Here is a 14280-nt window from a genome sequence, read left to right on the forward strand (position 1 = left end):
TGAAATCCTAAGCTAAGAATCCAGGATTCTCAAGTCTTATGGGAAGCAAAGTCTAACTGGGTGAAACTCGTGTTCTAGATCTCTGCGATCTAGATCACGAGAACGGCGCTCGGAAGGACGACGCTTCCATTCACGAGGGCGGCGTTCACGTTCGCAAGGGTACTGTTCATGAGAACGACGTTCACGTTTGCGAGGCATTAAATGTTTGAGTACGAGCAGGGTCAAAAGGAGTCACTAAGACGGGATTCATGGATTTAGCAGGTTATTAACTGTGCCTTAAATCCCGACTCTCCTTAATGAGATCGAAGACACTGAGCTCACAGTGTTAGGGTCATAAGTACGTTCTCAGCGTTTAAGAGAAACATCGGTGATGCAGGTACTCCAAGCTGGCATTTGGCGAAGACAGGCAAGCTTTACCGCCCATTACTTGTACTTTTGAACCTATGGTGTTTGCTCAGCAAGTGGTGTAAGCTACCTCAGCTCCCTTACAGGACTAGTAGCAGTCGGTCGAGGGTATACGTTACCCGGTATTAGTCTGTAATGGATGAATAGAATGACTGGCCTTTTCTTCCTTCATCTTCTCTTCTCTTTGGGCACATGAATTCCCTGCTAGGGGTAGATGGGGAATGTCTAGGTTTAAGTATGAAGAAGTGCTTATCACTTTATTTTTACCTGACCAACTGACCAAGTCACAGTGCTTGTTTCCCTGTTATTGCCCATTATTGCCCAGGCTATCAACTCTCCAGGTTACCAGACTGAGAGTTCACGAGGTGTCAGGGTACATCTCTCGCACTCTTCTTGAGCTCAGATTTGTACCCCCATGGCAAGTTTTCCAGCCAGTTGGGTTTTGGACTTCCACCCATCTAAGGATGAGTCTCCATAGTGAAGAATGAATTATTGTATTTTGTAGGAACAAATGACAAATTTAGAAGTAATTTGTATATTTCCTAACTGCAAACTTAAACTGTGTACTCATACTTGTCCCCCAAAGAAGTCCTGCCTGCAGTCAAAAGAGGGATCTGAGTGGGTGAGTGTGTGACTGGTACCCCTGCTAACTAGCAGAGGGTCGTTGACACCTCGCATAAAAGTTTAGGGCTATGCTATATTCCAGCTATGCTGAAAACTTATGGCCATAGTAAAGAGCTCAGGTTTGTATCATTAGGAAAATTACAAAGTACGTCCAAATTTGTCATATCAATCTAGATTTACATTCCATATGATTTTATTTCAAGAATTAGTATTCAATAGCTTACCATGCGTAGAAGTGAATTCATACTATCGGTGTATCTGGACAGGTTTCACCTTCATTTAGTCTGTATTAACAAGATTTTAGCGTATGGAATTCAGTTTCTTAACTTGGATTACATATATTCTGTACACATTTTTGTATGAAATTTGTTGAAGTATTTTTATACATTGCCATGCAGTACTAAACTAAAAAGAATTAGGTCTTGTCATTTTGACACCTTTGCAAATTATTTTTTGTTAAATGGCACTTCATTTTATAGTTGTGTTTATATTGAAGTATGCTCAACATTTTCATATTTTGTACACTTACCATTCCAGGTGGTACGGTTTCTGGAATATATGCTGCAAAATCTATTGTCACTGAATTTATTTCCTCCATGGCTGCTTCTGCTGATGTGTTGGCCTTGGCTAAGATTGAAATAAAGATGGATGATATCCCAGAAGGCAAATCAATTACATTCCAGTGGCGTGGAAAGCCACTGTTTGTCAGACACAGGTATGGATAATGCAACCCTTGTGTATTTAACATTCTCAATGGTAGATTGGTTTGTGATTTTATGGTTGTTAATTTGGTATATAAATAAGTTTCCTTTGGAAATCTTCTAAAAAAGAAACCTTGCACAGGAACGTCTACGGTTATTCAGTAATTATTCTTAGGTGTACAGTAATATAAACCTTCAACCTTTAGTAGGAGTATGACTTCAACGAGGCTTGAATAGACGTGTAAACTTTTAACGATGTAGTATTAGTAGCTGGTAGGTGGTGTAGTAGCGTAACCTGGACTTTGACTATGGCCGCTGGATAGTAGAGATGTGCTCCTCAGTGCCCAATTCTGATTGTTTTAATAATTTTCTTTCAGATTGAATAAATGATCTTACAGACTGCCATGTTTAAGGGATATTAATGGAAGAAGCCAAGGTTAAGCAGTGTTTCTTGATAATTGTAATAGTCGGACAGTTTTCTGTGCTATCTACTCTTATCAAACTCAAACATACTTGTTCTGGTCGGGTTGTTTTTCAATCCGTAGAGTGTGGTCATACTTCGACAATGACGACATGAATCTTAAGAAGTTTTTCTTGGACATAGCTGTTGCTGTTGGAAGAATTCCTTTACCGCTTAATGTAAAGGAGATGGGAGGCATCCTTTCCTTCAGTGTCTGCCTATCCTGGAATGTGGTTAGGACGTATTCCCTTGGTTGTTCTGTTATGATCTTTATCCTCGTGAGAGCTTCTTCATTGGTCTGCACAATTCCAGAGAAGGTAAACTTCAAGTTCTCTTTCCTCCATTGCCTCATTTTTGCCAAGTTTTCACTGCTATTTTGGAAAGACTTCATCAAAGTAGTCCAAGAAGTCTGATCGATAGGAGTCACATCCGTGTAACTCATACTGTTTCTCTCCCTGCGAGAAAATCAGTGCAGTACCAAGAGTTGCCCCATGGATGTTGAAAAGTTTTCGCACTCGATGATATACATGATGGGAAGGATTCGATGAAGCAAAGGATGTCTGTTCTATCAGTCTTTCTCGAGGCATCGACTGATTCTTTACATGATTTTTTACCAACCCTCCTGATTGGAAGGTGTTTCAGTCCCAATGTAAAGGAGGGCTACCAGTGCTTGGTCTCAAGCCAGGGGAGACAAAGCACAAGTCCCTCTTAACGAGATACCTTGACATTGTCACTATACCCCAACACCATATGTCATTTCAGTGTTGAAGCCTTGTTACAGGTAAGAGGGCTCTTGAATTTGAGAATCAGATTTGTCCTTGTTAACTAAAAAATTTTATGATTTTTCTATTGCATATTATTTCAACCTCCTTCATGTTTTATCAACGGTCTCCCATCGTACTGCCTAACCTCTTTTCCTTTTTTCACTGTCTAGATTTGTGGAAAAGGATAACATTGCTAGGATACAAGGTTTTTTTTTTTACTAAACCAATTTTGGGAGCTGTGGTACTGTTGCCAACTACTGCTACTATGATTCAAATGGGGATGATTGTATTCTTGAAATCTACTCAGTCCCATCAAGCAGGTTTGGCTTAAACTTGAGCCACTCAAATCATAGTGGTACTATCCCATTGTGTTGGGTAGTGGTCATTTGGTAGTCATCTCTTGGATGTTATTAGTGGATGAGTTTATTCCATGAAAGGCTTATGAGGTCTCTATTAGGGTGTATAGACTGAAAAATTTTCTTTTGATTAATCTTATTATTTTCCAAATAAGATTACCATTGTTACCACTAACCCTGGATCCCATAGTGCACACTAAAAACATATCTTTATTAGGGTGTTTAGACTAAAACTTTCTTTCCTTTAATCTTAGTTTTTCCATTTGTTCTGTTCAAGGTTATTATTATTCCTCCCTCCCCCAACAAGTATGTATGTATAACGTTATCACTGTTACCACTACCTCGGGATCCCATAGTACATACTGCTCGGGGAGATGATCCTAGTACGTTCTCGTTTCTTATGCTTATGGATAAGTTATGTATGTTACATTCCCTTCCATGAGAGTACGTTTTGGCACACTGTTCAGGTATTTATTTTGATTGTTGGATTCTATGTAATTGAACACCTTGTGTCTGTTCTTTGACTTACTAGTCACAGTGCTAATGGCATCTGCTTTATACTGGTTGAAAAGGAACCTAAGATCATTCTCATCATTCCCCTGTATGAGCCACAAGCTCTTTCCTTTAATAAGTTGAGACTGTTCATGGTAATGTTCTGATTGTATTCTCTCCTGGCACGACAAGTCTCTTTTCGCTAGTTCTCAATGATCATTGTTCCCATGGATTCAGCTATGTGTTTGCATCGGGAACCCTACAATTGGCAGCCGCAATTGGGAACCATACAATTGGCAGCTGTGATTAGGAACCACATGATGGGAAACCCAGCAATGTGAATTTAAACCTTTTTCGGGTAATTGTTCCTTTTGAGTTGCCAGGGAACTGGTACACCTCATGTTCCTTCCCTGCACTACCAGACCAGAAATGTTTGAGATCTGACGTGCCAAAACTCTTCCTCGACCTAGATCTTCCCATATTTAGAAAGCAGTCCTGGCATGGGATCCTTCCCTGCCCAAAAGTTTACCAGGCATCAAATTCTTCTAATTCGCCCAATAGGAATTGGAAAAAGTTAAGTCTCAGGTCTGATTTCAACCCTCATACAAGTAATAAAAGGCCACATTGTGCTCTCACAGTCTTCGGCAAAGATCCTCCCCTATCAAGGACAAGTATTTGATTGCCCTGTTCTGTTGACGAACTGACTAGCAAGTGTCCTAGGGGAGTGAGGAACCTTTAGTAAAACAATTAAATGTCATCAAAGAAGTCCAGGAAGTTTGATTGATATTAGTTGCATATGCAGGACTTAGCATTTCTATCCTTGTGAGAGATACAGTGCGATGCCAAGAATGTTCCTTTCAGCGAATAGATCCCAATACATTTTAGTTTCTTTTGGGTGGTAAGAAAATGCATACCGATAACGTACCCATCCCCGAGTAGGGGACTCGAGTACCTACTATCTGTGCTCAGTTCTTGCTAGAATACACTCTCGCAATACCAATAGGAATAAAGGGTGCCGCCCTTTTCACTTCCTGGATGATCAACTTCTCTCTCCTCAGGAGACTGAGCAGTGCGTAATGATGATTGCATAGTGTTGGAAAGTCCTACCTGAAGCACAGAGTCTCAAAAGACATCAACCAATCCATCTGCATGGTATTGTGGAAGAAGTAATACACTACCAAACTACCATTGGGAAGGCTTTTCGGCACTTGGTACAGGAGCGTGACCAGTGGTAGGTCTTGTATGAGATCAAATATGAAGACTGTGTGACAGGACATAAGTAGTTGCCATCTTCACTTCCCTGCCTTAGGATGTTCCAGAGACCCTTTGGCGAATCCATCACTTCACTCCATTGATTCAGCGATTGCAGCACTGGCGACAGTGACCCGACGTAAGACTCGGGCACAGGGACACGTGATTTTTGGGCCGGGAGTTTTCTGCCTTGGAAGCTGTTGCCAGGATTAGCCCATCAGCTTCTCGTTCCACCTTTGGTTGGGTGCAGTTATGTACTTTGCCTCAAATCGGAACTCAACATTCACAAAAAAGGCGAAAGGAAAGGACCTTATTGACACCGTAGTCACCGTACAAGTCGGCATTGGAATTTCAAAGGATTATAAGGGAGAAGAATGCATGCAAAGTCTTGCAGAGGGTACTCCAAGTCTTCACAGTCAACTCTTTGGTCACCGTTAATTGGGTCGCTGTGACCGGCCCTCTTTCCATCTAAAAGAAAGACGTCAAGTGTCCTACGTCTTGTTATGAAAAAGAAGACTGCTTGCACTCGGTAAACCAGAAAGATAACACAACTAGATACCATCACTTTGATCCGTCAGAATTATCTTATCTACTAGGCTTTGGTTGTTACTTCAAAACCAGTGCTTCAGACTGCCTATCGCCTCAGGCATTCACGGTTACCTTTCTGGTACCTACTTGATTAAGACTCCCCTTGATTTTTCTTGACAATTAGCTTGTCTTATCTCCATCTAGGAGAATTTTTTTCCAAGTCTGAGATAGTTCACCTCCTTTTGCAATGAGCTTAGAATCATTTTCAGTTGGTAGCCCAGCGACATGGCCATGCAGAAATAGAAGACTAGATTATGTTGATACATTGAACAATTGTATCAGAAAATGGAGGAAAGTACTGTAGCACGTTCACACTCGCTACCAAGAATTTCAAATTGGTCAGTAACAATGTCCTGAAACTTTCCTCATCATTGTATAACTCATTCTATACAGGCTCCTGTAGCAGCAATTGGAAGCACCACTGTTAAGCTACTAGAAATTTTCCTACCTAATGGTTTCAGTGGAATAGGCAGCATGGGAAGCTCATGCTTCATGGCTAATTGACTATTTTCTCTTCAGGGGATCCTGAGTTAATTACTGATTTGAGATAGTTCCCTGAAAGTGAATTAAAATTGTTGATTATACGAGATGTGTTAATGATGAGGGTACTGTAAATTAACTCAAAATAATAAAGATAAGAGTGATAATTCAGGATGCACTCCTCTTAATTGCTTTGAAAGTTGACAGATGAAGGCACACCTAGAGTACATGAACACCTCAAGGAAGTAGTTCATGGAAATAACACATTCTTTCTAGCAAACTGGAAGTCCAAGCAATGAGTTAGCTATCTTCTCAGTGGGATAAGTCACTTGGTAGCATTAAAGGTCAACTCCAACTTCGTAATTCATGTCTACAAGCAAAGGGGTACTGTCCCACAGACCCTTTGTAATTGAGCAATCATGATATTTCTCTGCACAAGTCATGGGTTCCTCTGGAGAACCCAGTAATAAGGTGTCATCCTTGGATCCAAAGTCAACCTAAAAAGGGGCCTGGTCCACTAAGGCCCCATTTTTGAAACCCCTAACTGCTGAATTTGGAATATCGATACCAATTAGATCTTGAAGTTACTTGCGGGGTAAATGCTCTGCAGAACCCATGATTCTAGAAAATCCTTTCACCCATACAGAAAGGAAAATTTCCATGGCTCTATGATGTTCTGCCTCTAGGATAGCATCTTTCAGTCTCCCAAGTCCTCCCCTAATCAGCAGAACATTCTATATGCACCAGACAACACTCCTGACACCATTTAGGGTTAGCTGGTTATAACATCCTACTCGGCTGCAGTTAAGCTTTATTTTGTTCATCTGTAATAGAAGTAATTTAAATAAAAACACGTTATACCAGGACAGAACACTGGTAACAGTCCACAGACCCCTTGTACAACCACTTGGTTCACCTATCCATGGGAAAGGTCCTTACACATGTGAGCGTAACCAGGTTTTAAATATGTTCTAATTAGGAAGAATTTCCAAAATTCCTGCTTTACTTAGCTTTTACATATCCTCCCAAATTAGCAAGAATTTCCAAAATTCCTGCTTTACTTAACTTTTACATATCCTCCCAAATTAGGAAGAATTTCCAAAATTCCTGCTTTACTTAGCTTTTACATATCCTCCCAATACCCATAACAGAGGAGATTGGAATAAAACACCACCAGGTCTATCTAGTCAGGCCTACGACAACACACACTATATTAGTGACATCCAGACCCAATTGTAGGAGGGTGGATATGCCTAGTCTCAAAATAGGAACATGTCGGAAAGTAAGGAATTTTGGAATGTGCTAGTTTCATTTAAAATGTATTTAATAAAAGAATAATATTAAGTAAAGGGTACCTTAAAATAATCTATAAATCAATTATGAACCCATGAAATAATAGAATATTAGTTTACATTTAAAATTAAAGTCCAAATATATTTTCTTGTGTCTTTGCACATGTACTGGTCAGCTGACATTCAGTTGTCATTGGCAATGTTCCCATATATTCTTTTTAATTTAAAGTCCAAAGATTTGATCATTTCTTAATACTTTTACTACTATTGTTTAATTCTGAGTTTTATTTTTACTTTTTAAAAGGCTAAAGAAACTATTATACTGAATATTAATAATTTGTTCTGTAATTAGTTACAAAATGGTTAGATAGACTAGCCATTTACAAAAAAACAGTAGGGATATTTCTTATAAATAGTATTGTATTTTATTGATTAATACTAGTCATTGTCATTCACACCTTGAGAACATTGCAGTAATGAGAAAAGGGGAAATGAAAATGTTTTCTAACTTTATGCAGCATTTACTTGAGATTGTTTTTCAAGCTTATTCTCGTTAAAACTTCTTGATTATAATTTGTTTCTACACAAAAAAAATTTTGCTTCTCAATATTTTTTAGGGGAAATTAAAAGTTCATGGTGTACTACAGCTAATATTTATGATACTAGACGATTCATTATCATGTTGATAATGCTACTAGCGTAGCTTTTGGATGTCAACCTTTTTATATAGAATAAAATCATTCTTCTAAGTTATCTTCAAATACAGTTTACCTGTACTCTCCATAAAGGCAAGAAGTTATTAAATGGGAAATATACAATAAATAGGTAAGAATAAATGCTGCATTGTTTAACTCTACTGCCTACATATGAAGAATACATACATTTGCAGTAATAATGCAAGAAAAGCCTTTAAATGGAGGGTTATTAAAAGGGTAATGAAATGTGGTGCAAATTAATCACTTTTTAAAACTTTTTAAACCTGAATAAATAAATGTAGGAAATCTTGATATGGCTGTTGCCCATGTCAGTTAGTATATGCAGACACTTGCTAGAGTTTGGGCATTCAGTTGATTGAAAACTTAATTGTTGGTTGATAAAATGTGAAGAAAGCTAATTTATAGGTTACAGAATACTAATTCAATTAATATCTAAATGCAGGAATTCTGGTTATGATCATAGCCTTGTTAGCTAGCAATAACAGGATTAGCTGAATGAAAACAGTGGAGGGTTGGGAGTTGCGGTTGGGTTATGAGTTGTCTAACTCAATGATGTTGGACTAGCTAGCTCTCCAGCTTCCAAATGCACTCTCAAAATGCATTTGTTTTATATGGTGGCTGGTTACTGTAAACTTAACCACTCTAACGTCATCTCTTCTCCAGTTTGATAGGGTGCTAAATGTTACTAAAAATACCAACTTAAACTTATGGATAAAATACCACCTTGTAAACGTATGGATATGCATTTTGTTGTACCTCCTCATCCAATGAGGACACTTAAATTCCTTGTATGAAAAATCTTTTGGTATGGTGGTTGTATTATTGCTTGGAATTCTGCCAGACATGAGCTCATGTAATATTTCAGCCCCAAAAATTAGAGTAACTATTAATGTATATTAATTATCATTACTCATGTTGTTTACAGGACAGATGATGAAATAGCCACAGAAGGTGCTGTCGATGTTGCCTCACTTCGTGATCCAGAAACAGATGAGCAGCGGTGCCCTGATTCCAAATGGTTGGTTGTCTTGGGTGTATGCACACATCTTGGTTGTGTGCCAATTGCAGATGCTGGTAAGTAGACATATCTGAATTAAATGTATTTTTTAAGGAGTGTAAAGAGGACAATTAAAATTTAATCTCTTATATGTTTTTGAGACTAGATAGTTGGGTATTCCAAGCTAAATAAGTTTTCTTTTATACGCTTTGTGGTGGATGACAAACCCTCATGTCCCCTATGCTGTAGACAGATTGCAGTAGCTAATTTAAGCATTTGTGTAGGTTTTTATAGCAAATTATTTTTGGGTGTTGGTAGACAATGTTGTTGTGATGCCATTCTACAGAAGTAACAGTCAATTGAAGTGAGATAAATAGAGTTTGACCTGCTATGGTCTCGGACACGGCAGTTAATAAAAAAGGCTCTGGGTAACAATTGCTGTGGTAAAATTTTTTTTATCAAGTCTTGTGAATATCCTTTTCTTATAGCAAAGAGCATGGCATACTTTGGTGCTTGCAGATGTTACTAAAGTACATGTGTTTCTGATTGCAAAGAACGTGGATGTTTCCAATACTGTTTAAAACAGTGCAGTCTATTCTTGTAGGTTGACCTTTCCACAACCACCTATGTCAAATTGTTGATGAAAACATTTGATAAGCTTAGAAACTCTCACTTGACTGGGAAATAGTTACCCATGCATAAGCATTTAGCAAAAGGCTGGAGACTATGAAATCATACTCATCAGGAAGTGTAGATGATTTTGTTGCTGCAGGTAAAAAAGGTATCAAGGCCCAGGAAGTTGTGGAAAAAGCTGATAGATGAAGACCTAGATCTGATGGTAGTTCAGCAAGATGAATCCAAGATTGAAGAGAATGTAGGGAACTAATTTAATTTTTAACCCTATAACAGGAAGATCAGACATAAATCTTATGAAGTAGAGATAGTAACAAGAAATTCTCAACATGGCTTGTTACATTGTTACCCAGTAAAGTTTTCTTTACCCCTCACAAAATTTACAGCTAAGAGGGAACCAGGAAATAAAATGTCATCCAAGAAAAGAAAAAGTGAAGAGCTGTTCTGCTGTAGCACTTCACCTTTTTATCCTTGAACTATAAAAAACTAATTGTGCTTGTATGGTTCCTGGACAGATAGCCTTTGCATAGTTAGTAGGTTAGCAAACAACATTGACCCTAAGGTAAACTGATGCTAACAACACTATCATTTTTATTTTTACTGAGGATGGTGGTTGCATGACATCTTTCAATAAATGAGAAGGCTACTAGATAAATCTTGTAGATTTAAAATCTTGTCTGTTTATAAATTTCAAAAAAGTATTTTTCATCACTTTTTATAAAACATTTATAAAACAATATAATTGAATGTTATGTAGCCAGTAGTTGTTGGTGTGTTGTGCCGTAAACTAGCCTTAGTCATATTTTTTCTCACTTAAGAGCATTGTAGATAATTAAGTTGAATACCAATTTCCTTCACGGTCTAGGGGTAGAGTTCTCTTGGTTGATGGTACACACGGGCACACTATTCCATCTTAATTTCTCATCTAATTTTTTTGAATTTTTATTGTTTATAAATGAAAAATTTATTTCAATATTGATACTTTTTTTGAAATATTTCAATCGTTTATTTATTATTTCTCTTAGAATTTATTTATTTCCTTTCCTCACGTCAATTTTCCCCTGTTGGATCCCATGGGCTTATAGCAGCCTGCTTTACCAAATATGGCTGAAACTTAGCAAGTAATAATAATAGTAATAGTAGTAAAGTGATTTCAAATATTTTTTATTTATATTACCAAATTTATCCTTGTATTCTGGCACTTGAACAGTAAGATTTTGGTGGATATTATAACAATATTGATAATCTAATAACTATATGTAAAAGAAATAAAAAATGGCCCTTTTTAAAAATTTTGTTTTAAGATACATAATATAATGACAAGTTATGTTCAGTTCTACTCGACATTCGTTTTACGTATTTATATTGTTTTATGTATTTATAAATAGATCAAGAACAGCAGTACAGAATTACACTGCTAAAGAATATGTTGTTAAAAGAGGCTATAGATACAATCAGACAAGGTTGTAACATATTCTCTCTCTCTTTATCCTATTGCCAACCCAACTTTAGTACTTTAAAGAATGTTTAGTTTCTTCAATAATGGTAAGGATGTTTGTTTGTGTATCCAAACCTGTATTGATTTGATTTGTTATATACTCGAAATATGATTAATAATTTTTTTGTGAATTCATATTAAAATTAAAAAAAAAATGCTGTAAATGTATTTTTTTTTCATAAGCGACAGAAAACTTTATAGAAATAAGGTTGGCAGAAATAATTACGTGTTTTGAATTGTCATAAGGATGTTTTATAAAATATGGTAGCTTAACCCTTTTACCCCCAGGCTCTTTGAAAATTTCCAACCCGTAACCCCCAAGGGGTTATTTTTTCCCCAGCACATTTTGCAGTATATTTTTTTTAAATTGCTCTAACAGTTTTAATTTTTGTCCTAGAGAGGTCAGGTTGGTCTCATTCTCTTGGAAAATGCCTGAATTTTCTCAAAAAATTATCAAAAATATGAAATTTTTATAGCCTTTTTTTGCAAGGACGTACTGGTACGTCCATGGGGGTAAAGGGATGAGTTTTGTGAAACGTACCAGTACGTCCTTTGGGGGTAAAAGGGTTAATGTCTAAGGTGGAATGTGGCCCATAGGCACTTTTCTTTGAGTACCTCCTAGTGATTAGTATCCTTGGTAAATTGGTTTCCACTGAACAAATAGAGGTTATGGACTACAAACTATCTGGTAGCACTGTTTGTTGCCAGATCCTTGCCTTTGGTTTTCCCTCTTCTGATGTCATAAATCCTCATTCTCGCTATCCATGTGGATTTGGTATCACTGTTTGCCTGTTAGTGTAATAAAAATGAAAATGGTATCCTTGAGAAAAAGGTTTAATAATTTTATCATCAAAGTTTAATTTCCTCATTACAAATCTGATAGATTTATAAAACTAATCTTGCATGATGCTACTAACACTTGGAACGAGTCAAAATATATATTTTTTTTTGTACATTCTTGTTAAAACTATATTTTGTATTTTCTGATAACAGGTGATTTTGGTGGATATTACTGCCCATGCCACGGTTCTCACTACGACGGGGCTGGACGTATTCGAAAAGGACCAGCACCCCTCAATCTGGAAATTCCTCCCTATGAATTCCAAGGAGACTTGCTTGTAGTAGGTTAAGTGTACTACAAGGAGGGTGAGACCAATTGCAACACTTTAAATTTATATCTTCAGAGTATAGAAAAATGTGAATGACAGTGATGGAAGTTTTATGTATAAAATGATTATTTTAAAATTAAAAGGTCTTATTTGTCAAAGTAACTTTTTTTCTCTCATGAAAATAGTTTAGAAGTAGACAAGATGAACAATTGATAAAACCAGTCCTTCACTAATGTAGATATGTATAAAGTATCCTACCTTCTTATTGTATTTATTACATTACCATTGGAAAAAAAGTTTATTGAGGATTAAAGACTTTATATGAATATGAATTTTCCTTTATTTCATAGTTGTAATATAAGAAAACAAAAACTACAGTACTGCCCAAATTTTATTCACATGACAAAGACTTAACTCATAATTTGACTTATGAGCTTATTCACATCACAAGGTCTTTTAAAATAAACAATTTGACCTATGAGATTCCTGAAATTAAAAACTTGTAACTGTCACCAATTTAAAAATTCTTTTAACATGAAGAGTTTTGAAAAATGTGACAACAACCTTAACCTTACAGTATAGTGTGCAAAATCTCTTGAAGGCTAAATTCAGGGAGGAACCAATTAAAAGCTATGGTAATTTTTGTAGTTTGCTCTCCCAGTATTGTAAGCTATTATTATTTACCTTCGTTTTAAATTATTTAATGACAAATAATCTCTCACATTTTGGTGAGGACATATATCTCATATTTTGACAAGCATATATGTCATGTTTAAAATGCCAATAGTTGAAAAGAAAAACTTGAAACTATTGATAAACCAATATCTGTTTCACCTGAAAATGGGTCCTCCCAGATTTTATCCCTCGGTAATAAACCATGTCCAGTACACTGGTTATAAAATGGCTAAACATTGCACTATCCCAGTACTGGACTGAATATGTAAAAAGGAGATTTTTGGGTAGAACATCAATATCCTTCAAGGAGAAAGCAAATTCATCCAGATATCTTTATTTGGCAGACAGAAGTCTCTTGTCTCTACCTTATCTCAAAGTAAATGCCCTGAGAGGTAGTCTTTATAACCTCTAGGTATATGAAAAGTGTTGTTGGACTGTAAAGCAGTCATCTTTCCTCTATTTTCTGTGTCACAGCCCAACTTCATAGATGTGAAGAGTTGATGTAACAAGGCAATGTTCCAGACATCTAAAGCTGTTAGTTGCTGCTGAAATGTAACCCTTTATGGCTAGAAGCAAGGAAATATCAATATTTCAGAAAGAAAAACTTATAATTTAACTAGACCTAAGATTCTAGCTCTTTTGAGTGGGTCAGTTCTTACTGTAAATGTGTTCATTTTTTCCCTGAAAGCAAACCAAATTAAGTAAATGATCTCACAAGTTAAGAAATGAGAAAACAAAACAAAACACTAATTCCACACTCCTGCATACTAAATAAATAAAATGCACTACAGAAATGTAAGATAATGTCATTGCAAAAGTGTTACTGATACAGGGTAAACCTGTACACATTTAAAAATACTGGATAAACAAATAAAATGTCTTGTCAGGGCATTCAACTTTAAAATGTATATGGAAAATATTAAAATTTCCTTCAAAGCAAAATATCTGAATGAGTTTACTTTCCCCCAGGAAGCTTACTGTTTATATTTCCAAAATGAACTTTTAAATGTGTTGCGTTTCACATTAGTAACTGAGAAAATCTACATGTAACCTGTTAGAATATTGATCTGCACCACACTAAAATAAAATTCTAATATACTGTGGTAACTCGAAGTAAATGACCTCAATGAAGCCCCAAAAACATCCTCTACGCTACAATAAATACAAAAGTAAACATTTTGAAAGTTTACAATATATTACTTGTAAATAAACTATTTACATTATTAGACATGATTATCA

General features: G+C 36.4%; 1 protein-coding gene across 1 annotated transcript; it reads left to right on the forward strand.

Annotated features, from left to right (window-relative positions):
- Positions 1 to 1511: 1511 nt before the first annotated feature.
- On the forward strand, positions 1512 to 12692 carry LOC137635643 (cytochrome b-c1 complex subunit Rieske, mitochondrial-like). Its single transcript, XM_068368109.1, has 3 exons — positions 1512 to 1744; positions 9055 to 9203; positions 12251 to 12692. Exons 1-3 carry the CDS (start codon positions 1527 to 1529, stop codon positions 12385 to 12387), a joined length of 504 nt encoding a protein of 167 aa, XP_068224210.1. The 5' UTR covers positions 1512 to 1526; the 3' UTR covers positions 12388 to 12692.
- The last annotated feature ends 1588 nt before the right edge of the window (positions 12693 to 14280 follow it).

This window comes from Palaemon carinicauda, unplaced genomic scaffold, assembly GCF_036898095.1.
Source record: "Palaemon carinicauda isolate YSFRI2023 unplaced genomic scaffold, ASM3689809v2 scaffold153, whole genome shotgun sequence".
NCBI lineage: Eukaryota > Metazoa > Arthropoda > Malacostraca > Decapoda > Palaemonidae > Palaemon > Palaemon carinicauda.

Bases quoted from the DNA above. Each gene is read 5' to 3' on its own strand.
- LOC137635643 (XM_068368109.1), top strand. From the start codon at position 1,527: ATGCTCAACATTTTCATATTTTGTACACTTACCATTCCAGGTGGTACG. The intron at 1,745-9,054 runs GTATGGATAATG...TGTTGTTTACAG, and splicing joins CCACTGTTTGTCAGACACAG to GACAGATGATGAAATAGCCA. The intron at 9,204-12,250 runs GTAAGTAGACAT...TTCTGATAACAG, and splicing joins TGTGCCAATTGCAGATGCTG to GTGATTTTGGTGGATATTAC.